This window comes from Melozone crissalis, unplaced genomic scaffold (genome assembly GCF_028551555.1).
Source record: "Melozone crissalis strain CALT ecotype California unplaced genomic scaffold, PUWL_Pcris_2 ptg000007l_1, whole genome shotgun sequence".
NCBI lineage: Eukaryota > Metazoa > Chordata > Aves > Passeriformes > Passerellidae > Melozone > Melozone crissalis.
Genome location: NW_026535785.1, coordinates 3,881,445 through 3,907,323, shown reverse-complemented (window position 1 = coordinate 3,907,323; position 25,879 = coordinate 3,881,445). Strand labels below are relative to the sequence as shown.

At 41.1% G+C, this 25,879-nt stretch overlaps 1 protein-coding gene across 2 annotated transcripts in view; it reads left to right on the top strand.

Annotated features, from left to right (window-relative positions):
• CDH13 (cadherin 13) overlaps window positions 1–25,879 on the top strand; it is a 438,138-nt gene that overhangs the window by 347,229 nt on the left and 65,030 nt on the right. For both annotated transcript variants that reach the window (XM_054269469.1, XM_054269468.1), the window contains exon 8: window positions 11,584–11,724. In XM_054269469.1, coding sequence (XP_054125444.1) covers window positions 11,584–11,724 — 141 coding nt within the window. The remainder of the gene's footprint in view (window positions 1–11,583; window positions 11,725–25,879) is intronic.

Below are 25,879 nucleotides of genomic sequence, written 5' to 3'. Positions count from 1 at the left end.
CCTGGGGAGGTGGTGGAGTCCCCATCCCTGGGTGTGTTTGACAAAGCCTGGATGTGGCACTGGGTGCCAGGGTTTAGTTGGGGTGTTGGGGCTGGGTTGGACACGATGATCTTGAAGGTCTCTTCCAACCTGGTCATTGTGTGAATGCCCAGCTCTCTCTCCAGAGCAGCTGGATGTGGGTTTGGCAGAGCTGAGGCAGCCAAACGGAGCAGCTTAAGAACATTCCACGTCCCCAGGGAGCACAGCCTGGACAAGCAGCAAAATCCAAACCCTTCACCTTCAGAGTTACATCCCCTCAGAGCAAGGGGAGCACAACAGGGCTGAGGATCTGAGAGCTGCCCTGAGCACAGGGCTGGGCTGGGGATGGAAGTGCTGCTCAGATCCACAGCCCAGCTTTCCTGACTTTGAAAAGCTCTTTCAATAACGTTGGGATGTCTCTGCCCAGTCCTTCAAAGGGCTCAGGTATTCTCTCCTGCCTTCTCCTCCTGCTTCCAGTGCCTCCCATACCGTTCTCCCCTTTGTTGGCTTTGCTGCTTTTAGTCCGCAAGAACTGCCTGGAAATTTTGGACTTTGCACAAGTCTTTCTGAGCTCTGTCCATTGTAGTTCCCTGACCCCTGCTCACCCCCACATCCTCCTGCATCCCACCTCCTGCATTCCTGCCTCATATTTCTCACTTAATTGCAGTTTTTCCTCCTTTAATACAAAACCAGTTGATTTCTCTCAGTCATTAAATCTTATCTTTATTTCTTCCTTAATTCTGCACGTTACCAAGAATTTGCTTTTCTTTCCAGTGTGCCTTGGGAGTTCTCCTAAAGGAAAGTTGTATGTAAAACTACTTTATAGAGCACCAGGCCTCCAGAAATTTCTGACATTGAGTAGCATGAGCGCAGTAGGGAAGCAGAGTTTATGCTGCAGCATTATTTCTTCTTATTTGAGCAACCTGTCCTATATTTTCTGTCATGTAAATTATTATTTCACAAAAGTAGCTGTACTGCAGCGCAAAATCTGCATGAGGCAGTGACAGGCTCAGTCTGAAAGGGAGAATAACCTACAAATGTTGGTTTGGTTGCAAGAAGACAAAGCCTGACTTGAGGGTGGTGGTGGGGAGATGTTTCATTGGCAGATGCTCTTAGAAAATAAAATAGGGTTGTAAAAGTCTTGCAAAAAAGAGAACTTTTTAACTGAAGCAGAAAATGCAGCACTTGCAAAAAAGGCATTTAATTATTTTTATCATGAAAGGAAGTGATGAGATACGTAGGAGTAAGAAAGAAAAGAATGAAATTGACTGGAGAAATTTTAAATGTAAAATTCCATTGTTATATCTTTCATCAGAACATAAATCCTATGGAGGGGTTGATTTTTCACCCCATAGTGTGATAAGCTTTTTGGTAAAACAGAAATAGTGTAATTGAAATTCATTTTGCATCATTTTCCCTTGGATGATTTAGAATTAGGCCAATTTATATTCTGCAGGTACAACCCAATGAGAGTGTAAATGCAGCCACCAGAATTGTTTTTGTCCACGAGAAAAGCTGGTATCATTTACTGATTCATTACACTCTCAGCAGGGTCCTCTCTTTCAAAAGCTACCTGGAATTATTGCTGGCAATAGAACACTAAACTCTAAAACAAGATTTGCATAAAAAATGAAAGTTCAAGGAAAAATTATAATAGTGATTAAAAGTAACATCTGATGACTATTTTGATTAGAACACCACGTTGAAATGTGGTATTCAAACAGACACAGAGGCTTTTTTTCCCCTCCAGCTGACAATGCACCTATTTAACTAAACTATTATGTCCCTGATAATTTGCCTGAAATAATAGACAGTGCTTCCATTAATATTTAACAATATAAACATCAAGCGAAGGCTGTACATCTGGAATCAGAGACCATGTTTTTTGCATTTGGGTACTAATTTTAGAAATAACCTCTGTCTGCTGATGTGTGGTTGTGTAACAAGTCAGTAATTGAGTTTTCTGGGCATTTTGACCACTGATACAAATTTGCAAAGCAGATTACACAGCAGAATCACAATTTCCATCCTGACCTTTATCACGTTGCTTTCTGTGGGGGGAATTGGAATGTTTAGGGAGGGAAATATAATCTAAGTGGGCCTAATTTGTGAGAGAATGTGATTTCTGATGTTAACTCAGTAAGCTGCATTTTGATTCATTTGATAACACATCATCTAAAAAATTGGCATTAGGCAGATATCACAAAACTCATTATCTTTTATTGCCTAGGCAGAAAAAACTGGGTTTGATGATTATAAATTGAAACTTGTGGAAAACTTTTATCTTCAGCTGCTGTGCAAAGATCCTGTCCCAGGATTGTTTTAGCAAAGAAACAGCCTTGTCCACATCCTCCAGGAATGATGCTGAGCTGCTGTGGATGTGGAGATGCTGGTTGGGGCTGAGGATGGAGAACCTCCTTGGGAGGCCTCTGCAAAAGGTCCTTTCAGGTGGTTCATCCTGGTTGTGTGAGTGTGTTTTGGTTTGGACAGACAGGAGTCTGCTAAGGAAGGCAGGAGCCTCCCCTGAAATGGAAAATGCAAACCCTCTCCCTCCAAATTATCATAGTTTTGAAATTAAGGCACTCTCAGGCAAAGATATGGGAGTAGGAACAGCAGTTCTTTATTAGGAAAATTTAAACCACAAAGTTCCCTAATTTTTATGTGATTATACCTGCAACAAGGCAGGAAGAATTACATTCATCCTCCTGTTTTGGGGAATTTGGGGACTCTTTTCCCAGGGGACCTGTGGTTCTCATGGTTTCAGTGCTGTGATGTTTTGGAAGCAGCCTCTCGCCCTGAGCTCTGGTTTGGCTTGAATGGAAACCTGCCAGTTTTTCATTCACAAACTGGTCAAGTTAAAGCTTAATAAAAGTGCAAATAAACCTGGGGAGTCCATTTGAAGTCGGTGGAGCTGTGCTGATTTATTCCAGCCTGAGAATCTTTTCAGGCTTGAACGCTTTTGAGGCTGCTCCTGATTCCTCCTCTCTCTGAGTTGCAGCAGAACTCTGTTGCTCATCTCTGTCCTGATCCATTTTCTCTGACCTTTCCACCCTCCACACACTCGGGGAATTCTCTTGGCACTGGGATTTTTATATAGAGAGATTTGAAAAGATTTGAGGTTAATGTGCAGGAGAAACTTGTCTCTCCTTTCATGTTTTTGGACTTAAATAGTCTCATTCCTACCTACAGCAGGGACTAGGAATGATTCAATAATGTGCAACTAATAATTTATTAGAACAACTTTGCCCTCTTTTCTCCGCACAAATTGTCTGCAAACAGATTGTTCAACTCTAATATGTTAATAGCTGAAAATTATTTGACCATTTTTTTCAGCAAATACCTTTTGGCCTGTGGATTATTTGAATTGCAAATTGCAACTGTTAAAATGAAATATATAATTAACACTGCAAATAGAGTTGATTGGGTATTGCAGGAGACCAGTTTTTATGGATATACATTGATTTTTCAAAATGAACATTTGCAATACAGCGATTTGGGGGGGAAAAAAAGTTTTGTTGAAGTAAATATTTGTAATACAGAAGGGAATTCTTATCTTGAGTGCTCCTGGCAGCTCACTTGAGATTTTGCTGGTGGAGACAATGAGATTGAAAGTCCTGTTGAAAAAGCTGAACTGCTTCTTACCTTCCCTCATTCAGCCTGATGTCCTGATGTAAACATTTATTTATTTATTCTGAGACACATCTCTTTTCATATGCTATGTCCAAATTGTTACCTTTGTAAATATAATTAGGCAGAACTTTGAAGATTGTGTAGTAATTGTAACATTTTTTTAGAAGTGTAATACTCAGGGCAGGAGAGAATGGTGCCTCCTACACTTGTCAGTCAGGCTCTTAATGTCTCCAACCATTTATTCTGATTTTTATGGAGAAACCCTTGGAATTATTTTTTGCTTTCTAGCGTTGTTGCATTGTTCAATATGAAGCTTTGGAAAATGTTAAGCACCAGGGAAATGATGTAACCAAGTCCATCCTTGGGGATTTTTGGGGTACAGTTCATTAATGGGGATGATATACAGAGTTTTCTATCCAGCACCAAAAACTGGAGTATAAACAGTGGTAGGATTAGAGTCTGTAAGGGGTAGGAGCAGTGCCAGGTGCCATTTAAACCACCAGAATATTCAGAGTTGCATGGACAGGGAGGGTTGGGGGCTCTCCTGGGTGCAGGCTCTGTGAAAAGAGGGATTCTGATGGAGCACATGGGAAGCTGGGCCATGATTTCCATGGTTCCTCTCCCAAAAGAATCCTGTGGCTGCAGGGAGGGCAGGGGAGCTCCAGCAAGGTGTCATGAATCCTTAGCTCTAGAATTGTCATGGGTTCTGAGCTCTGGAGCTGATTTGAAGTCTGGGCTCCCAAATTTCCATGAACGTTGAGCTCTGGAATTATCAGGAATTGTGATCTCTGGAACTGACATGAAGTCTGGACTCTGGAATTTCCATTAATTGTAAGCTCTGGATTTTCCTGAACTCTGAGTTCTGGAATTGTCCCAGATTATGAGCTCTGGAACTGCCATGGGTTCTGAGCTCTGCTTTGTCTTGAACTCTGAGCTCTGGAATTTCTATGAATTCTGAGCTCTGGAATTGTCATGAATTGTGATTTCTGGAATTTCTATGAATTCTGAGTGCTGGAGATGCCATGGGTTCTGACATCTGGAACTGACATGAAGTCTGGGCTCTGAAATTTCCATGAATTCTGAGCTCTGGAATGGTCATGAATCCTGAACTCTGGATTGTTCTGAACTCTGAGTTCTGGAATTGTCCTGAATGGTGAGCTCTGACGTTTTTATTAATTCTGAGCTCTGGAATTGACATGAATTCTGAGTTTTGGAATTTTCATAAATTGTGAGCTCAGGAGTTGCCATGGATTCTTAACTCTGGATTGTTCTGAACTCTGAGTTCTGGAATTCTCCTGAATTGTGAGCTCTGGATTTGGCATGAATTCTGAGTTCTGGAATTTCCATAAATTGTGATCTGTGGATTGTCACGGATTCTGAACTCTGGATTGTTCTGAACTCTGAGTTCTGGAATTCTCCTGAATTGTGATCTCTGAAATTATGAATTCTGAGCTCTGGAATTGGCATGAATTCTGACTTCTGGAATTTCCATAAATTGTGAGCTCTGGAGTTGCCATGGATTCTGACATCTGGAACTTACATGAAGTCTGGGTTCTGAAATTTCCATGAATCCTGAGCTCTGGATTGTCCTGAACTCTGAACTCTGGAATTGCCATGAATTGTGAGCTCTGGAATTGCCATTAACTCTGAGTTCTGGAATGTCCTGATCCGGAGCCCAGAGCAGCTCTGTCCCATCAAGGCTGGCTCTGTGTGCTCATTACATCCCCTGGAGGGGCACAGTCAGTGACACCACCCAGGCAGGGAATGTTTGCCCACAGCAGGTCTGTAATTGTTTACAAGCCATCATGGAATTGTGTTTTTTCTCTAACCAAGCCCATCCCTGGGGAGCAGAGCCTCACTGCAGCCCCTTCTGCTGCTGACAGAGGGTTTGGGTGAGGAGTGCTGCCTTTGTATTCCTGGCACCTCCGAGTGTGCAATAATAAGGGTGATTATGTGGTCTAAAATCAGCTCAAGAAGTTACATAATAATTGATGCTTTCACTCTGGAGTGAAAGATTTCTGCAGCACTGTTTAATTATGAGGAACAGCTGAAATTTTTGCCCGAAAAAGAAAAAAAAAAAAAAAAGGAGAAATTACACACATTGGTCCAAGAGGAAAGCAGAAACATAGCTTGTGTTTTAAAAAGGAAAGAGTGATTTCAGTATATTTGACAGCAAGTATTTTCCTTGGGACATTGTGATTCTTATTCTCCAAAGCTATTAAAAATTATTACAGTACTTTATACTTCTAGAACAGCTGACATGGAAAATGACCTTCTTCCCTAACCATGAGCATTGAGTGAGCAGCTGCTGCAGATCAGCATCCCTCTGTGATGAAGGGAAATGTCTTTGCCTGGTAAAAACCAGTGTAGAGGCACCACCTTCAGTGGTGTTGTGTCTTTTATAATAATTGAGGTTTTTATTTACAATACTGAATATTTGCTCTCTTTCCTGGCCTTACTTTTAGGAGTAGTCTAACTAACAATAATGATTTAAGGGGAAATATCTCAGACTAAACCTGAGCTTCGAGGTTGGTGATCTCTACCTGAGGAGAAATTCTTATGAATATCATCATCCATGCAAGGAAACTCCTTTAAATGGTGTCTATATTTATATTTATATTAATATTTTTATTAATATATATAACAGCCAAGATGCATGTGCATACAGCCTTCTAAAAAGTGATATTAATTCAGTATCCAAATCCTAATTTGTACCTCAGTCAAAATTTATCATTTTACACAGGCTGTTGAAAGTATGTCCATAAAATTCCTGTATTTTCATGTAAAATGTAACAAACTCATCCATGTGCACAAGCCCTATGCTTAGGCCAGCATTATGAAGAATCAAAAGTGTAAATTTAAGTGTAATTTAAAATAAATGTGGGAGTTATGAGGAATTAAAATCTTGATCCTATATATTAAATAGTCAAAGATTTCACCATGGTGAATGACAAATAACTCTGGCCAGGAAACCAATTTAGTTCCAACATTTTGGAGCAACTTCTTTCCTTTTTAAATGGTTACTGCTGAAGGAGAAAATTTAGTCTTCCTTTTGCTTCCAGATACACCCATGGACTCCACATCTCCCACAGGTAGTAAATAGATATCGATTCTGTTCATAGCAGAAGTACATTATTACAGTGATTAAACTGGAGACTTTCCTTTATGATATGAAAAAATTGGAAATTGGTGAGCTAAAGAGGATTTATGTTACAAAAGAGTTTGGGTTTTTCTTTTCATCAAACTGTAATTCAAGCTCTAAATGCAAAGCCTCTGTGTATATCTCCCTTTTTAAGCAGCAGCAACTGGCATTTAAAATAAATGCTGATATTATAATTATCAAAGCATTATGTCTGTTAGAGCTGCTAATAGTCACTTTGCTTCATTTTTTTTTTTAATTTTACATTTGTCAAAATCCTGACAAGCATACTCTGGGATAATGTTAGATTCAATGTTGATATTGTTACTCAACAAGAACATTGATTATGTCTTAATAGGACATATTCAGTATGTATTATATGCAATTATCATCTTAAATGAACACAAGCATTTATTTAGCACCAGCTGAAATTATTTCAATCCAAAGATTTTTTCTTTCTGGTTAGCATTATATTATAAAGTCATTAGTACCAAATATGATATTGCAGCACACTCCTGATACAGAATTATGCATGAATACATAGTTTATAAACAGAATTATAAACAGAAGAGTCGAGGCACTGTTGCATCATTACAGAAATACAAATATCCATGGAACAGTCAGAAAACTCTCTTCTGATAATTAGTATTGAAAGGATCCTTAAAACACTTGTAAGCATTTAGAATGTTCTGTGTGTTGATTGCTTCACAAACAGAATTTGCTTTGATTTCAGCAATTTTCTGGGAATTTGGGGATTTTTCTTCTCCCTAATATTTTTATCTTTTTTTTTTGTGAGAACTGAAGCACTAAAAGAAGGTTGGTGCTGGGTACTGAGTGTGCCCTGCCCAAAATACCAAAATATGCAATCCAGGGGTGTCTTGCAGGGGAGCACAGGAGGAACATTGGCTTGGGGCTTCCTGCTGCCAGGTGCTGCTGCAGGGAATCACAGCCTCAAGGGCCCCAAACCTTCCCTGTAACCACCCAAGTGCTTCCACTGGTTCCCACCTTGCATTTTGAGTCCTGCTGCACTGGTGGTGCTGCAATTCCAGCTGAATTTGGATGCCCTGCAGCCCAGACCAGGGTTGGACTGTCCCTGCTGCTGGTGTGAAATGACTGCAGGGAAAATTTATGGGCAAAGGAATTGTTCACCTGCCGTAATTGTACAAACCCTCTCAACAGTGCCGCACTCCACCAAGTCACAGCTGATAAATAACAAACCACACCAGCCATGACTTGATGTTCAATTATTACAATAATCCATTTTCCTTTGGGGATCCCACTTGGTGGAGCTGGGGCTTATTTATGTTCCTGACATCTCACTGTCCACTGATTGAATTCCTTTTGGAAGGCTGTGTTTAGGTAATTTAGCAGCAGGATTTGGTTTAGTGGCAGGCAGTGACTTGGTGGGACATGTCTGAATCTCTGTGGGGTCCCAAAATTATCAAATTTTGGGTGCTGCATCCCTGCAGCTGGGCAGGGATGGAGATGGGGAAGGAAGGATGTTCTCCCCTGTCACAGACATCTTTTATGAAAAATCCTTTTTTTAGAAAAAAAAGAAACTGAGAAGACTCAGGAACAAAATATAAACAATTATTATGTGTTGCTGTGGAATGCAACAGGTGCATCTGCGATTGGTCTCATGTGGTTGTTTCTAATTAATGGCCAATCACAGTCAGCTGGCTTGGACTCTCTGTCCCAGACAGAAGCTTTTGTTATGATTCCTTCTTTTTCTATTCTTAGCTAGCCTTCTGATGAAATTCTTTCTTCTATTCTCTTAGTATAGCTTAATATAATATATATCATAAAATAATAAATCAGCCTTCTGGAACATGGAGTCAGATCCTCGTCTCTTCCCTCATCCTCGAACCCCTGTGAACACGGTCACACTCCCCCACTGCCTCCTTCCAGCACCAGCACTAATGGCTCACAAGATAGAAGGAAAAGGAGGGAGAACACCCTGGGGTCAGAGCTCTGAGCCCTGAGAAGAGGGAGATGCTGAGGGATCTCCCAGAGCAGCCCTGACCCCCCAGCACATCCCTGCAGCAGCATCCCTGCAGAATGGGGCTGCTGGGAGCACAGGGGATCCCTGCCTGCCTGCTGAAATCCAGGTTTTTGGTAAATCCCACTGCTCCAAACAATCCCTGCTGCTGCCTGGCTCTGCTGGCCTGGAGGCAGGAGAATTCTGTGAGGTCCTTACAAGTGAGTGTAAAAAGAGACCCTGTGATGGGAACAAGCTCTGCTCAGGGTTTGCATCTGTTAGCAGCTGCTTCCTCTAACAAGGCAAATATTTGGTGTCAGAACGAGTTGTAGGAAGTGCTGCATAGCAGGGAAGTGTGAAGTATTCATAATTATATGAAATACTACTCAAAATTCAATGTTTCTCACATTTTGCATGAGCTTAAACATTGGGCTCCTGTCACAGACATTTCCTGCTGCAGTAGATGCAATTTCTAGCATAAATGGGCTTGTTTCCAATAGAAAATGGGATGGTTTTCAAAGGAAAAAAGGCCAATTTGTGAGTAAAAATGGGCTTTCTGAGCAAAGAGGCTTATAAACATGAAGTGATAAATGGCTTTGCAAGTTTTCCATACAATAATAACGACTTTCTAATCAAAATAATGAAAAAGTCACAGCCAGGAGAGGGGAGAGAAGTCTCATTCGTGTTTTAATGCACTTTAGGGAACAAATATATGAAAACTATAAATTTAGTTCCCCTCCATGGCGTGAGTTTGTGTTGCAGACATGTCAGTAATACTTCTTTGCATTTGTTTTTATGATGTTATAAATCAAACTCCTGGTCTTGCTTTGCCACCTTCTGAGATGAATTTCATGGAATAACGTTGTAAGACTACAGCAAATACATTTCTTAGGATCCCCTGTGTGGCAGTGGCATCTGATTTTCTAGCAGTCCACATGGTTTTAGAACAAAATTTCTCTTCTGGCTTGACTTGTTGATTTAACATGTACATTTATTGTTTCATAATAGCTGATCTGATGAGCAACAGAGGTGGTTGCTTCTCTGTTGGCCTAAAAATGCTTCAAAATTTACCTGCTGAGGAGCTGGGATCTCCTTCTCCTAAAGGAGATCCAAAAGGTGCTCCAAAAAAAAGAGATGGTGGGATGTGCCCAGGAGAACATAAAATGCAAAATTCACAGTTTGGGCAAAGCTTCCAAATCCCTCGGATGCAGAGGAACCTGGTGACCCAAGGGGCTGAGGTTGCTTTGCTGGGCTGTGTCCAATTCTGTGGAAAAATCCTGGATAAAGGACATGGGTGAGGGATGTCAAAGCTGGGAACCCTGGGGTCTTGCAGACACAGTTCCAAGAGGTGCAAAATTCACAATTTGGGAAAATCTTCCAAATCTCTTGGATGCAGAGGAGCCTGGGTGACCCAACCCAAGAGGCTGAGGTTGCTTTGCTGACTTGTGTCTAGTTCCTGACAATTCCCTGGAAAACTGTTGGATAAAGGACATGGATGTGGGATCTCAGAGCTGGAAGCCCTGGGTTCTTGCAGACACAGTTCCAAGAGGTGCAAAATTCACAATTTGGAAAAAAGCTCCAAATCCCTTGGACGCAGAGGGATTTGGCTGAGGTTGCTTCGCTGGGCTGTGTTCAATTCTCTGGAAAAATCTTGGATAAAGGACATGGATGAGGGGTGTCAAAGCTGGGAACCCTGGGCTCTTGCAGACACAGTTCCAAGAGGCTCCAAAAGCAGCAGCTTTGTTGCAGCTGTCCCTGTGGGATGCGGGTTTATTGTCCAGGAGGGTTTGGATAAGCATTGCTGGGCAATGTGAGGCTCTCACTGTGTGGCTCCAGGCGTGGCTGCAGCCCCTGCCCATCTGCGGCCTCTGTGCTCACGTGGGCTTTGGGCAGGTGCTTCCACCTGAGGCAGCCCCAAAAAACTCATTTTAGTGAATTCCCACTAAGATCCGTGGCAGAATTCCGTAGGAGTGCCAGGGGAGCAGGTTCTGGTGCTGAGAACATCAGAACATCACCTTTGACAGAGCTCCTGCTGAGCCCTGCTCCAGCTTTCATTCCTGGTGGGAGAGATGGGAATTCCAAAGGCTGCCACGTTCCCATTCCAGAACTGACCACAAATGGGTTTTTTTTCCCAGATTAAGGCTGTGTTTTATGAGAGGAAATTAAGTTGGATTTTGCTGTCTGGTTCTGCAGAGGTGGGCAGCCAGATAAGTACCCATGACGTGGCAATCAGATATTAGCATTATAAATCATTAATATCACCCTGCACATTGGCTTTGGGCGATTACTGGAAGTCTCTGCCTGTTTTAGAAACTGTTTTTTGTTTCTTGCAGCGGAGCAAGCTTAGATTACCAGTCTAAATGCTAATACCCAGAATGAATGGGATTTAATAAAGTGAATTTATATGTAGATTGTGACATTAGTATTTAATTATGTACCCATCATAACACTGATGAAGCAAGCTGCTAAATATTGGTGCACTGAAGGTAGAGCTTACTCTTAAAGAGCAAGTATATTTTAATTTCTTACCCCTTTCCTAATCTTCCTAAATAACAGGATAAATTATGTACTGTTTACCATTATTCACCTTCATGCTGGATTGCAAATGAGGTTTCCAGGGTAGCAGCTGATCTCATAGAAAGCTGTGCTTGTGTTTCAGTCAACTGTGAATACAGACCTGTTTCTCTGCTATGTTTTATTTGGCTAAATAAAGTTTTGTGATTTAAAAAAATTGTTATTTGAATATTAATTAAAAATAGTATGTTATCTCTGTGGGTTTTTTTTTTCCCTTAACCTTTTATTTTTATTTTTTTTTCAGACTATGGAAAGCCCAAAGTATGAGCTGGTGATAGAAGCCAAGGACATGGGTGGGATGGACGTGGGGCTGACAGGCACAGCCACTGCCACCATTCTTATTGATGACAAAAATGACCACGCACCAGAATTCACCAAGAAGGAGGTAAGAGCTGCCCATCTGTTCTCTCCAAAACCATGCAAGCAATCCTAATCAGCTCATTTCTAAATATAAAGATGTTCTTTGAGGAAAGAAAACGGTACAGAATGTTTTAACTCGGTCTGGCAGACTTTCCTGGAGCTGCTCTTTTCTTTTTTTCACCTTAATGACCCAGCTCCAAACCACAGTGCAACCATAAGGTTAAAAAAATGATGTCATTTAGAGATTGGCTTGCAGGGTGCAAACCTCTAAAATCAATTTGCTGGGGGCAAGTTTCTCCTTTTGCTCCTGTGGGTGGAAATAGCAAAACTAGCTTAAGGCTTTGGATGGTCAGGACCGTGGGTGAAAACAACATTTTCTTCCTGTCTGCAGCACTTCCCCTGTGAGCCAGCCAGAGTTTGGGGGTCTGGAATTAAAGCTCCAGTCCTAAAAGCTCCCAATTTAGCCTACAGGTGGAATTTGTAAGGAAAGGTTTTTTCCCCTTTAAATTGAATTCAGCTGGAAGTTCTGATAAACCCCAAAACCAAGGGGAGTGAATTCCCTGCCTGAATCCAACAGAGTTCCAGCCCTGCTCACACTGATCTCTTCCACCCCCTACATGCACTGTAAGTCTGATTTATTTTTGTGGTATCTGGAGAGAATGAGAGAGTTTTAAAATTTTTACCTAATTACAGCCAGGTTGGATTTTGCTGTTAAAGTTTCCTGGGGCTCTGCAAACTTTAAGGAAAAAAATTCCCAAAATATGAGAAGTAAACCTGATTTTAATATAATTATGGAGTAGGAAAGGAAAGCCTGTTGCTGTAGAGTTTTTTTATTTACCCTGAAGTATATTTTTTACCTTTTAAAAATTTGTTTCCTGGCCTAATATTAGTGATTTGCCAATGGATTATATTGATTATATGGATATATAATTGATTATATTATATTGCTGTTATTTGATTTGAAGAATTATTTCTTTTATAAATGCAAAGTAAATGAAATGATTCAAACACAATAGAGAAGGCTTTAAAAAAAAAGGAAAAATAAGAAAGTAGAAACAATGACAGTTTTGCCAAGGAAATATCTATAACTACATCAGTAAAATGTTTTGGCAGCAGTGTTTCAGTCACCTAAAAATTATAATGGACAGACTGATCCAAACCCTTCAAGTTCATGGGTGACAATTAAGTGACAATGATCAAACTATTAATTCCTTTAGAATTACCTTTTAGATCAGGCTTTTAATGCTCTGAAAGCCATTTCCTGACAACCAATACTTAAAATATCTTTGAATTGCTGTATTTTTTTTAACCTTCTGGAAAATAACAATGTACAAGGACAGCTTGGTGCGTTTAGAAATAGGAATTTATTGGATCAATCAATATTGATAGCAAGTCATGTCAGTCAGAGTCCTACCTACTTGAGTTTCCAAAGTTGGAGAATTCTTTCTTGGAAGAAATATTTCTACACTGAATTATTTTGATGAAGTCTTTCTATAATTATAGTCTTGTTTGACTTAATTTGGTAATTTGGACACAAAAATTCTTGTGCTGCTTAGCCACAAATGCATTGTTAGTATCAATTTCTGTGGAAATTCAGAAATTCTCATAAATTCAGTTCTCTCAGTGACAGTAAAAGTTACTTTATACCCTGGAAAGTTTGTGGCTTTTAGCATGGAAATTAAATAGGTGTGAAGAGACAGCATTATCTTGTTTTCTTTGAAAAAATCTGCTCTTAGATATTTTTCTTGTATTTTTTTCACTTCTCCATAGTGACATTTCTCTTCCTTTTTAATGGTTTGCTGTGGGTTTGAACCTTTCACTATTTAGAGACGTTAATGACCTCAGAAATCTTCCTCTGCCTTGCTAAGTGATGTTCATATTCCATGAAGAAGGCAGGAAAAATCAGCCTTTCATGTATGGTGCCAGCCCCCTGCAGCAGCAGATTCTCTGTTAAAATAAGAGCAGGGAGGTGTCTATCAGTTGATTTAATGCCACTTTATTTGATTTTCTGCTGCAAGTGCTTAGTTATTGCATTTTAATACCAGTTGCATACCACAGGCTGCAATACTATTGATTGGAATTAGACCTGAAAGAAAAAGACAATATTTTTCAAGCTAACTTCTGAAGGAGAAAGCTCAGTAAATCTGAAGCTTTGATTACAAAGTGTAGCTTGTTTTATTTAGTTAAATGAATAAATATTTTCAATTATAAATAATACATTATAATAATAAATTAAATTATTTCTGGCATTGGACACTTCCAGAGATGGAGCAGCCACAGTTTCTCTGGGCAACCTGTTCCTCACCACCCGTACAGGGAGGAATTTCTTTCAAATATCCAATTTAAATCCACATTTCTTCAGGAGGGTCTTCTCTTCAGTGGTCCCCCAATGATGATTGTGAGGCAGATGAGGGATATTTCAGACAGACTCTCACAGGAGTGTGTCAGGAGCTTTGATGGCTCAATAAATGAGACTTTGCTTCAGCCCAGTTAATTATTTGCTTATTGCCCTGTCGCTGTTCCAAAATCTCTGCCTTGTTCTATCTCACATCCACCCTTCCTGCTAATGATGGGCTCTGAGCAGCGTAAAAATCCATTCAGGTGTGCAAACAGTACCCTGCTCCCTCCAGGAGTTTTAATAATTTCATCTCTAATGCCAAATAGAGCAATATTTTAAGAGTTCCTCCAAAAAATCCCAGGTGAGGTAGCAAGGTCTGCCTTTTAAAAGGTCACAGTGGCTGGGATATTGTGCCAGATTTAAATTACAGAGATTGAAAATAGAGATACTTGTAAAGTTAGTGGCTGCTTTGTAAAATTTACAACCTTATTTCAATTATGGGAAAAAGTTTCAAAATTAATTTTATGAATTATTATTTTGTGTCACAAAGGATTTTGGAGTTTCCTTTCTAGCAGGGAAAGGGCTTAGACTCAAATTTTGTTCAGCACTAAGGGGTTGCTTATGAGAAAATAAGGAATGAAGCAAAGCAAGGAGCAGGCACAGATTGTTCTGGAAAATCTGACACCTGGCTTGCATCCTGCAGGGTGTTCCCAATGGGTGGGAATGAGCTGGGCTGAGTGAACACTGAGGGTGCCGAGCGTTTATACCTAGAACATTAACAAAAATGAGAATTCTTTTCTTGTGTCACTGTAAGAGTGGCTGACAGATCACTGCAGTGCTGTATCCTGCAAAAAGGGGATTTTGGTCTGGAGTTAATGTCACTGTGGCTGTGTTGTGATGAAAAATTAACAATGTGGCATCTGCTGGAAGACACGAGCTGGCAAATTCTCCTCTTGTGTCTGTTCCTGGAGGCCTGGCTCTGCCTGAGACCTGGGGGAGGAAAAAACGAGTTCTAACACAAGAAAGATATGGACTTGACCCCTTTCTGTCTTTTCTTCCTTCTCCAAAAGAATAGCCCAACAAATCCTATTTACTCCATTCCTGCCTGCAGAGAGTGTGCTCAAAAATGAGATTCCTCTGCCTCTGTTTGCCTTTATCTTCTGACCTGAATTTTTAAAACTTCCATTGCTGCTCTTTAATGTGTTGTTTTCCCTATATATCAGATATCTTGTCCTTCCTTGGTAGATCCTGCCAATGCAGTGCTGTGGCTGAAGGGGATGATTTTCCTGCAGTGCCCCCAGTTCCCATTTTTCTCCTCCTCCACAGATTTGGGGCTGCAGCCCATCCCTGGGCAAACCTGGAAAAGTGGGATTTGTCACAGTGCTCTCACTGGCACATAACAAACAGAGACTTCATTTGGCCAGGGAACAGCCATTCCTCACACAATTCCTCTTTCTGCCACTTCCAGCCTCGCCTTCAACTCCATCCATTTCTGGGACAAAGAAATGTAACACAGAAATAATTCTTTCACACCAGGGAGAGCAAGATTAGGGAAAATATTTTGCCTGGTATAAATTTGCTTTTAATATACATATTCTTAGAAAATAATTCTCCAGTAAAATAAATATCTTGCCTCCTGTGAACAGAATAAAATTTGTGTAATTTGACAGAACCCCACCACGGTGAGACTTGAGATACACCAGTGCTGGGAGTCTTGAGTGAAAAATATGATTTGCTCCCATTTTGAATGCCAGCTGATAAATGGTTTATAAAAGAGTAATAAATGACTAATGGGAGCTTTATTAAATGATCCATCAGTTCCTGTGGAGGGCTGTGAGTGGGTAGCTCTGTGACCATGATGGATGGTGGCTTGCAGGGCTGTCTCCCGCGTCACCCATGGGGAAGGCAGCCCCTGGAGGACAATCTGCACCTCCTTCTGCTCGTGGCTCACAGAGGATCTGAGAATTCCGCAGCACCATCTGGGCAGATTGATTGTGCAGCTCAGGCTGCTGAGAAACGGGCTTGAAGCTGCTGAGAGTCCCTGCGTTAGTTCTTAGTATTGGTTAAGCTGTACTGAGGAACAAATAGGGAGTTAAAGCAATTTTAAGGTTCCTCCTGGATCACTTTTCAATACATTTACAAAAGTGTCTCTCCTTGGATGAGATAGTTTTCTTTTCTGTGGTAAACAGACCTTGGCAACCCAGAGCAGACCTGCCCACTGACTTTGCATGTTTGAAGTGAACCAATCTCACCTCTCCTCTCCTGTGGATTGAGTCCTTCTTGCTTTGTCTTGCAGGGAAAAATTTGCCCTTTGGGATTCTTAACTGATTTTGTTCCTTTCTGTGCAGTGAGCTGGACCACACCTTTAGACACAATCATGTTAATGGTAGATTATTCCCCTTCCACAGGGTTTTTTTTCCTTTACTTTTCTCTACATCTGACTGGGAGAGCTGTTGAGTGAGAACTGTGGTGGTGTTCACAGGGGTCCCAGGATGAGAGAACAGATGAGAATCTTGACTCCATGTTTCAGAAGGCTGATTTATTATTTTATGATATATATTGTATTAAAAGAAAATGATATATTAGAACTATACTAAAAGAATAGAAGGAATGATTTCATCAGAAGGCTTGAAAGGAATGATAATAAAATCTTGTGACTGACCAGAGAGTCTGAGAGAGCCGGACTGTGATTGGCCATTAATTAGAAACAACTCTATGAGACCAATCCCAGATGCACCTGTTGCATTCCACAGCAGCAGATAACCAATGTTTACATTTCATTTCTGAGGCCCCTCAGCTTCTCAGGAGAAAAGGTCTTAGCAAAAGGATTTTTCATAAAACGTGTCCATGACAGAGAACCACAAGTGTGTGGAAAACAGGGCCAAAGAAGTGCTAAAACCCAGCTGGGCTCCCACTCCCTGCTGGAGTGGAAATCACAGAGCAAACCAGGCTGAACAGACACAAAAGCAGCTGCCAGTTTGTTCTCTCTCTGAGCTGGGGGGAACAAACCAGTTTGGGTTCCTCCCACACCACAACCTGCTCTCTGCTGCTGCATTTTGGCAGCGCTGAGGGGCTGGAGCAGCAGCACCAGATCCAAGCAGATGACAAACCCCTGCCAGGCTGGTAGTCAAGAATCAGAGTTCCATTATGGCCTGAAAGTTATGGGAACCAATCTGGAATTCCATCAGCCTGCTCAAATTGTATCCAACTCCCCCAGCGCTGATTTGCCAGCAGAAAGAGTTTTGTGGGATGGATGAAACCATTGCAGCAGAAGCACATGAGCAGAGTGCATATTGGAATTTCCATTTGGCTCCAGTTTTTGGGCGGTGAGACAATTTACATGCAGAGAAATCAGAATTCATGCAGGAGCTCAGCAGAGCAGGGCAAAGCCTCTCCAGCTGTCAGGAAACTTTGGCACAAAGAGCAGCTTCAGCATGGCTGGGGAGCACCAGAGAGGAGCTCCTGGGCCGCCCTTGTTTTTTCTAGAGTTGTAGATACAACTAGAAAGGCTCCTGGAGCATATCTTAACCTTCAGAAACCTCTACACTGGATAAATATTTGCACTGACCTTTTCATTCAGCTTTATTTCCACTTCATCCTCTTGCAGCAGTTCACTAACACACTCGACATAGCTCCAAGTGCCCAAAAGTCTCCTTGAAAGCAAATGAAAGATCTTACCTGGTGTATTTTTCATGTGTGAGAGGCAGAATTTATGAAAGGAAACAAACATCTAAATAGCAGCAAATATTTTGTTTTCTAAATGAAGACTGTGAGCATTCTGTTATCACTGCAAAATGAAATTTAATTTCAAAATGAAATTTAATTTTCATTGACTGTACCATTTCTTCATGGCTAATAATTGGTCATTGGTCTCACCCATGGTACAGTTTATGGCATCCAGAGTTTTCTGAGCTGTCCTGATTTATAGAACAGGTTTCAAAATCACATAAGCAGTTTAGGAATCTAAAATCTAAATGACAGGCATGTAGACTCCCCTTTTTTTTCCCCCTTAAATAATTTTAGATGTCAAAAATAATTTTTAATATATTATTGGACTAAATTAAATAGCTGTGAAGACAGCTGGTGCCCACTGGAGTTCAAAAATCTGGGTTTAGGAGCATAGATTGCTTTGTCTCTCAGTGCAATTAGGATTCCAAATATCTGTCTGTCTTCTAAAAACTTTCAAATAACCTGGAAAAATGCCCATGATCAGGAAGAAGGTTTATTAATATTTCTCAGTTGTCTTGTGGTGCTATCAAACTAAGGACATCTGGAAGACTTATTTAAACAATCTGGCTATCTGGATAACAAAATTAAGCTTTTTGTTATTTTTGTTTTTACTTCTTCTTGAATATTGTGTGTCAGTTTTTATCAGAATTAGCTGGCTAGAGGATTCTCATGTGATGAGAAATGCTCAGCGCCACTCAGGATTGAATTACCACCGACCTTAACAACAAATACTCTGCTGCAGCATTTTCAAGAGTAGAATAATTTCAGAGAAAGGAAAACAAATACGATTATTCTGTGCATTGACTGAGACAGGGAACTCTTCAGCAAGAAACCAAGACCAAATGAAATAACATTGTTTGGCAGATCAGTGGTTCCTGGGCTCATCCAGATTCACACTGTGTGCATAATAATCTGTATTCGTGTGGCTTTCAGCGAGCTATCTGCATCACCAGTGTAAGCACTTTGTTCAAGAACTTTTGCAAAATATGTTTAACACGGAGTCCACGCACTTATCACATAATTAGGGCTGGATGTGCTGCCTGGCAGGAGGCAGCAGATTCCCACATTTATCTCTGCTCGTGAGGACTGAGCTCACTGCTTTGTTTCTCCCCACCAAGGTCAGGAAATACATGAAGTTGTCTATTTAATCTGCAGATAAACACATTTCAGTGGAGCATAAAACAATGGAGTGCCTGCTTTATAACCTGGGAGCAGCTGAGAAACACTTGTACAATGCAGGGAAGGGTCTGTGAATGGAAATGATCATTCAAACAGTGGGAATTAGGGGAGGAGCACAAAGGCACTGTGCTGCTCCTCCACATCTGATTTTCCTCCCAGAGCTCTTGCTCTCCAAGTAGGCTCACACAGCAAACTTGCATTTTTGTCCGTCCTTTTCCCCTTTTTCCCCCCTTTTTGTCACTGTTCCTCCCCTGCCCTTTGTTCAGCTGCCCTGATTTGCTGTCCTCTGCTGATCTGAGCCACCCTGATGCCAACTCCTTTGCCTCTGCAAGCCTTGGGCTGTGTTGGAAGGTCAGCAGCAGCTCCGTGGCAATAACAGCAATTCTCACTGCAGCTGGCAAATTCTCACCACAAACCCAGAAATCCTGTGCTGCCTTATCCTCCAAAGGCTTCTTCCATCTGCTTCTGCAGGCAGCAAATGCCCAAACCCTGCGAGCAGCAGAAAAGCCATAAAACCCCACAATTTACTGCTCTCTTCCCCAAGAAGTGAAGGTTAATGTGCTTCCTCAACGTGGTCCATCAAGTGTGAACTTTACAACAGATATTAAGGTCAGGATTACAAAGTAAACGGTAGCAGTGAGAGTTTGGAGTACCTCTAGCACAAACACGTTTGGGTGAGGAGCTGGAGAGGAGAAATTAGAAATTGAAAAGGAAGGAATGCTCAGACAGAGGCTCTTGAGGGAAGCACAAGCTAAACAAAGATAGTGTAATGTCTCCAGGTCTAGTCTTGAATCACTTATTCAGGGAAGCTGTATAAACATAATTATTAACAATCATTGCCAGGAGTGGATATGTGATTTTCCAATTAAACAAAAAAAACCCCAAAACCAACAACCCAAAAAAAAATTCCCAAAAACCCCTCCAGCTGGAATTTTGCAGTTGCCTTCAAATCAAATTAGGATTGTTTTCTACCAATTTCAATTGGACATTTGAAAATTTGAGTATTTTTCCCTGTAATACATAATATTATAATATATAATATAATATTGTAATATATAATATTATATATATAATTGCTCTAAACGTACTGGTGAAGCAGTCCATGGGAATGTCCTTTGATTTCACTCTTCTCCAAGACTGTTCATGGCATATTGAACTTCATAAACTGTCCAAGGAATTCCAGCTCCAACACTGAGTGCTGGCAGGTGACACAGAGACTTCCAAGAAGCTTCACACAGTTGCTTTCAGATCAAGATAAAAAATGATGCATCAATATCTTTTCTGAAATTAACTTTGGGGGTCTCTGTTGGGAGACCTCGTTTGACTGTGTGAGATCCAGCTGAAAAAAAACCTTAGTGTGGAAACAGTGAATTCTACACATGGTACTCATTGCAGAGTGGCTCTTAAATCATCATTGTCTTGTTCATAGAATCCCAGAATGATTTGGGTTGTAAGGGACTTTACAATAATCTCATTCCATGTGCCCTCGATGCCTCAGGTTTTGGCTTTTCTATTTTCCACATTCTGTGCTGCTCTAGTGTGTGGGTCTGGGCTCACATCAGGGGATGCTGAGCTCTGTGCACAGAGCAGGGACACAAAACAATTCCTGCTCCAGCTGGGCACCAAGGACAAATGATCCAAATCTCAGCCCCAAGAGCACAAACACCGTGGGCTGGAGAGAGAAAAACAAGCAGGGTGGGACTGCAGGGGCTGAAGCTGGAATGGGACAATGAACTGCAAGGTGCAAATGGAGCAGAACTGATCCCAGGGAGAGACCCCGGGAGCGCTCGTGCATTTTGGGATCATTTTGGTTCATCTTGGGTTCATTTTGGGACCGTTTTGGTTCACCTTGGGTTCATTTTGGTTCATGTTGGGTGCAGCCCTGGCTGGGCTCTTGTGCTGCCCAAGGTGGGTCCATTGAGGAGATCCTTTTACTAAATCCCTACTTTACTCTTTAGCTCTGTCCAGCCTCTGCTCTAGGGCTGCCTTCTCAAGGCATCACTGTGTCAGGGACCCTTTCCACCATCCCAGGTTGCTCCAAGCCCTATCCAACCTGGCCTTGGACAATTCCAGGGATCCAGGGGCAGCCACAGCTTGTGCCAGGGCCTCCCCACCCTTACAGGGAACAATTTCTCCCTAATACCCAATCTAATCCTCCCTCTTTCAGTTTAAAGTAATTCAGAATGTAAATTGGGGGTCAGGCAGTGAGGAAGAGATTACCAAGTATTACCTTTTTGGACTTGAAGGGTTTTTTACTCTGTGTATAAATTATTTCAGTTCCTCACCTGTGGAATGCAGAATTTCAACAGTAACACAAAGAATTCTAAATCTCTTTGTCTGACACAGTGCAGCTGATTGGAGAAGTAACAAATAGAGGAATTGTTAGATGTGTTGCAAATATCACTGTAATCCCACGAGTTCAGAAACCCACACTGTTAATATGCCTGCAGCATCTGTGGGAGTTCTGTTTTAAAGCAGGATTAAACATGATAACACACTATAGATCTTAACATATTCAATTTGCAGCAGACAAAAACCTATTTAATACCAATTACAGAATATGTGTGAGCTGGTATCATAGCTGCAGTTTATATGAGCAGAGGGAATTTTTAAAGCTGAAGTCTATTCATTCAAAAATAATAGTTTATGTGGCTGCCTGGGTCATTCCACTAGAGTGCAATGAGTTTTGTGATCAGTTTATCAATTCCTTCACTGACAAGTGAGATTTTAAGATTTTTCTCAGCAACACTAAAACTGTTTTGGCTACTCAGAAATTTGCTAACCATCTGTGCACACGAATCAAAGTGTCAGGTTTATTTAGACAAAATATCTTTTTTCTTTCTGCCCTGAAGCATTAAAATAGACAATGGGTAAAACTCACCATGCTAAAAGGAGTTGTAGGTTTATTCAAATAAAATTTTTAGCAAATACCTGTGAAAGATATTCATCTGGGAAGAAATAAAATTATATGGGCCTGGTTGTGTCTTGAACTTAGTGGAATGAAAATGGTGTTCTTACATGTAAGGAAAAGCAGATTTGGGGGTTCATACAGAACTCCTTGTAGTTATGGTCTCTTTTGAGGAAAATGGTTCAGAAGTGGAATTTATTCATATTCTTGTAGCTCCTACTTTGGCTTGTTTCCAGGACTTGTTTGCCTTAGAGTTCCAGATGCTTGTTTGCTGAAAGGGGAGCCCTTTCTCCAGCCGTCTGTCCAACAGTCACTTAATATTTATTTGTTTTTACAAATGTGTTCCCCTGTGTTCTCAGTCCATATGTCACCAAAAAATTGTAAGCCCAGCTCTAGACAGAGTATTGATGTTATCTTCCCTTTCCCATCCTAGACTTTGACCAAATTAGGAAAAATCCATGAATCCCAGTTTTTTCCCTCACCCAATATTTCCCTCCAACACTATTGCTCTACAGCCAGTCCTTTGGAGTTTCTATTCTCACTCCAGTTCTCCTCTTAATGTAGCTTTTATAGAGGTTTTTATCCACTTCCCTGTGCCAATCACCTGTGTCCTCTCCTTGATATTTAATTTGCCCAGTGTTAAAATTTATCCTTCAAAGTTCTTTCTGCCTGTTGCATCATTCCCTTCTTTTAAGACAAAACAAACTTCCCCATTCCAGCTAATGAAAGAACCAACTCTTGGTTTTTCTCCCTTCTGAGCCTGTTCTTTAGTTAGGATTCTGTTAGGAGCCTTCTTTGAATGTTAATAATTAGCTTTAAATTTCCCTTTCTCTCCAAACTCCTCGAGCTGATCACCTCACATTCCTTCAACCCGTCTGCTCCTGTTTCCAGCTGCTGCCTCAGAGCTCACAGATTTTTGCTTTTTGCTGAGTGACTCCCCTTTCTCTCTGTTCTTATTTTCATCACTTCTCCCCGCTCTTTCTACATGGAAAACCTTTTTTCACTATATCACCAAAATCTAGTTCTGACCTTTGTCCTCTCATGATCCCCGTTCTGTCCCCATGATTTTCCCCTTTTTTCTCATTTCTGGAAGACCTTCCTTTTCCCATCCCTTGATCCCATCTCCCAGTGAACTCATCCCCTGCTTCCCCTGGGAGCCACCTCTTTGTTTTCAGTGCCTAAAGCCGACTATTTGCCCAGGGCTCACAGAATTCTGTGCACACCCTTTGCCTGCCTTCTCTAAATCCAGCCCCGTGGCTGTTGGCTCTCACACATCCCCTCATTTGTTCCTTTTAGGCTTTATTTCCTCCTCCCCAGCTCATTTGTTCTGCCCATCTCCAGCCACCGAGGCTGGCAGTGCCCATACATTACCTGGTACTGTCAGATGTTCTTAGATCAATGATTTTGTTTCATTTAGAAGACTGATGGTGAGGAGAGCACTGCTGTCCTCAAGAAGTTTAAAGGGTTGAAAGCAATCTCTTAGCTGAAAAAAAAAATATAAAGTTTGAAAAATCAAAGGAATTATGTGAGGAAGTTTTGCAAGAAACATAAGGAAGATCAGTCTTGCTAAATAAGCTTAAATCTAAACCAACAGTTGTCTGAAATAATATCAGGGAAGAAGATTTATCTGTAGTATTGATATTCTTAACTGCCTGCATCCAAGCTGTGGCTCCCATCCAAATGGAGATGGGAGTGCAGTTTTAGACTGGGAAGTAAATCTGAATTTCTGTGCATATATAAAAATAGAAACAGGCCCACAGGTGTCTGCCTACCTAAACTGAACACCTGATATTTCGTTTTTCTAAAGCTGCATTTTCTAACATGGGTTAAAACAAAAATGAAACTTGGATTTATTTGTCTGGTTCACAGAGCCACAAAATAATTCAGGTTGGGAAGGAGCTCTAAGATCAACAGGTCCATTTGGAAATAACACAATGTATTTCCATATTTAGAAATAACACAACTGGCATTTGAAAACAAAGAACATTGTTTCTGATTAATTGATCCAGTGCTGAAGCAAGCTAAGAAACCTGCGTACGTTTGAAGACAAATGAAGGGCAGGCTTTCTGATTTAGCAGTTCTGACCTTTTCAAATTTTCCTTCTTAAATAATAATTGAAGCCATAAGTAAATAAATTCAACTTTGCCTGCAGATGTTGAACTCTTTAATGTCCTTTTGCTGTGACACAGGCACTGCCTGACATTCCTGGCACAAACAGGTTTATCCTGCCCTGTGCCAGGGCTGCCTGACATCCCTGGGAGCTGTTTCCTTTCCTCCAGGCAAATGCTTAAACTGCAGCTCCAGTCAATAACTCTGTGAGGGTTCTGTGGTGGGCAGTGTTCACCCAGGGGTTCTCGGTGTCTCAGGGGTGTTTCTGTCCTTCAATCCCCCTGTACTCAGGAGAGACCCAGCTCACAAAGAGCCTTGTTTAGCTGGGCTGCCTGCTGGAGCTGCAGGGAGCACAGGGCACTCTCAGGTGCTGCTGGATCAATCAGGGATGGCAGCACTGAGGAGTTTCTGGCTCCCAGCAGCACCTCTGGGGAATCTCTGCTTTGGGAAGATCCAACAGTTCAGCCTGAGCTCCTTTGGTGTCAGTGGGGAACAGTCTCAGAATATTATTAAAATATTTTGGGTTCTGAGATCAAATGTAGGTGAACTTCTCCACTTCTCAAGGATGCCAGACTTGCCTGTTTCCCTTGCCTTGAGTGGGGGTTATCCCAGTTGATCAAAGAGCAATATGTGAGCACTAATCAGTTTTAGATGCTCCTTACTCCAGCAGCAATTGCTTTAATGCAATCAATTAAAAGGAAATTTTAATGATCTTAATAATTGAGCTTTTAAAGAGAACATGGCAGTTATTATTGAACTCCTAATTTATTATTTCCCATGGAGATCAGTTTGGAAAATCAAAACATAGCTTTTAAAATGCACCATCCCCTGCAGTCTCACTGGTTTACTTCTTAAATTTGCTCCTTGGGTTTGTAAATAATGGCAGCATAGAAACAATGAAGCTTTTTTCATTTCTAACTTCTGTGCTATGGGAGATGCAGGGGGAAGGTTCTGTTCCTTCCTGAATTCAGCAGAAGGTGGGACATGTTTCCATCAATACATACAGCCAGGAAAAACATCCTGATGGCTTCTTCCATGGATTACTTTCAAGTAAACACTCCACTTTAACTGCCTGTAAATGAAGACTGGGGTTCTAGTCAGCAGAAATTCAGCTGCATGTTGCCCATTTGAATTATTTATTCATAAATAATAAGCTTTATCCACACATACTGAGATGATTTTCTGTGTTACATGGGAAGGCCATTGTAGAGCCTTTGCTGAACTAATTTGGGAGTATTCAGGAAGCACCTTATTCACTTTTTAATGCCTGGAGTCCAGACTATAGGTTGAAGCTCACTTATCCCATCAATGTATTTTTCTTAAATTCTTAAAGTATGAGCAGCATTACAAATGTTAATGCTATTATTATAGGATCATAACTTAAAAATCTCAGCATTCTCCAAAGGCTCCAGCAGCGTGTCATTTCGCTGCTTTATTAAAATGAATGAACAGATGTACAATTTATTTCTGCTGAGCTATCATCTAAATTCATAAGCTATTTCTCATGTGCCTGAAATCCGTGTTGGTTTCCCATTTTCTTTGCCTTAGAAAAAAAAATAAAAAGAAATATTCCACTCTCACATTTATCACTCTGGGAAAAGAAACGAGAAGCATACTCTCCTCTTCATTCACTTCAGGCTAATGCCCTCAATGCAATTTAAATCCCATCTCTTCAAGGCTGTTCTCAAAATCCAGGCACTGGGGCACCCAGGATCTGAGTGGAGAAGTCCTTTGCTGTGTGTGCAGGTGGCCTCCAAGGACATTGTCCCAAACAGGACAAGGTGGCACAGAGATGCTGTGCTTGATCTTTTGGGCTGGCATTTGAAGTGCCAGCGGAGGAGATGCAATTTCTCAGTGTCTTGGTTTGGAAAGCCAGGTGTCTGCTAAGGAAGGCAGGAGCCACCCCTGGAATGGAAA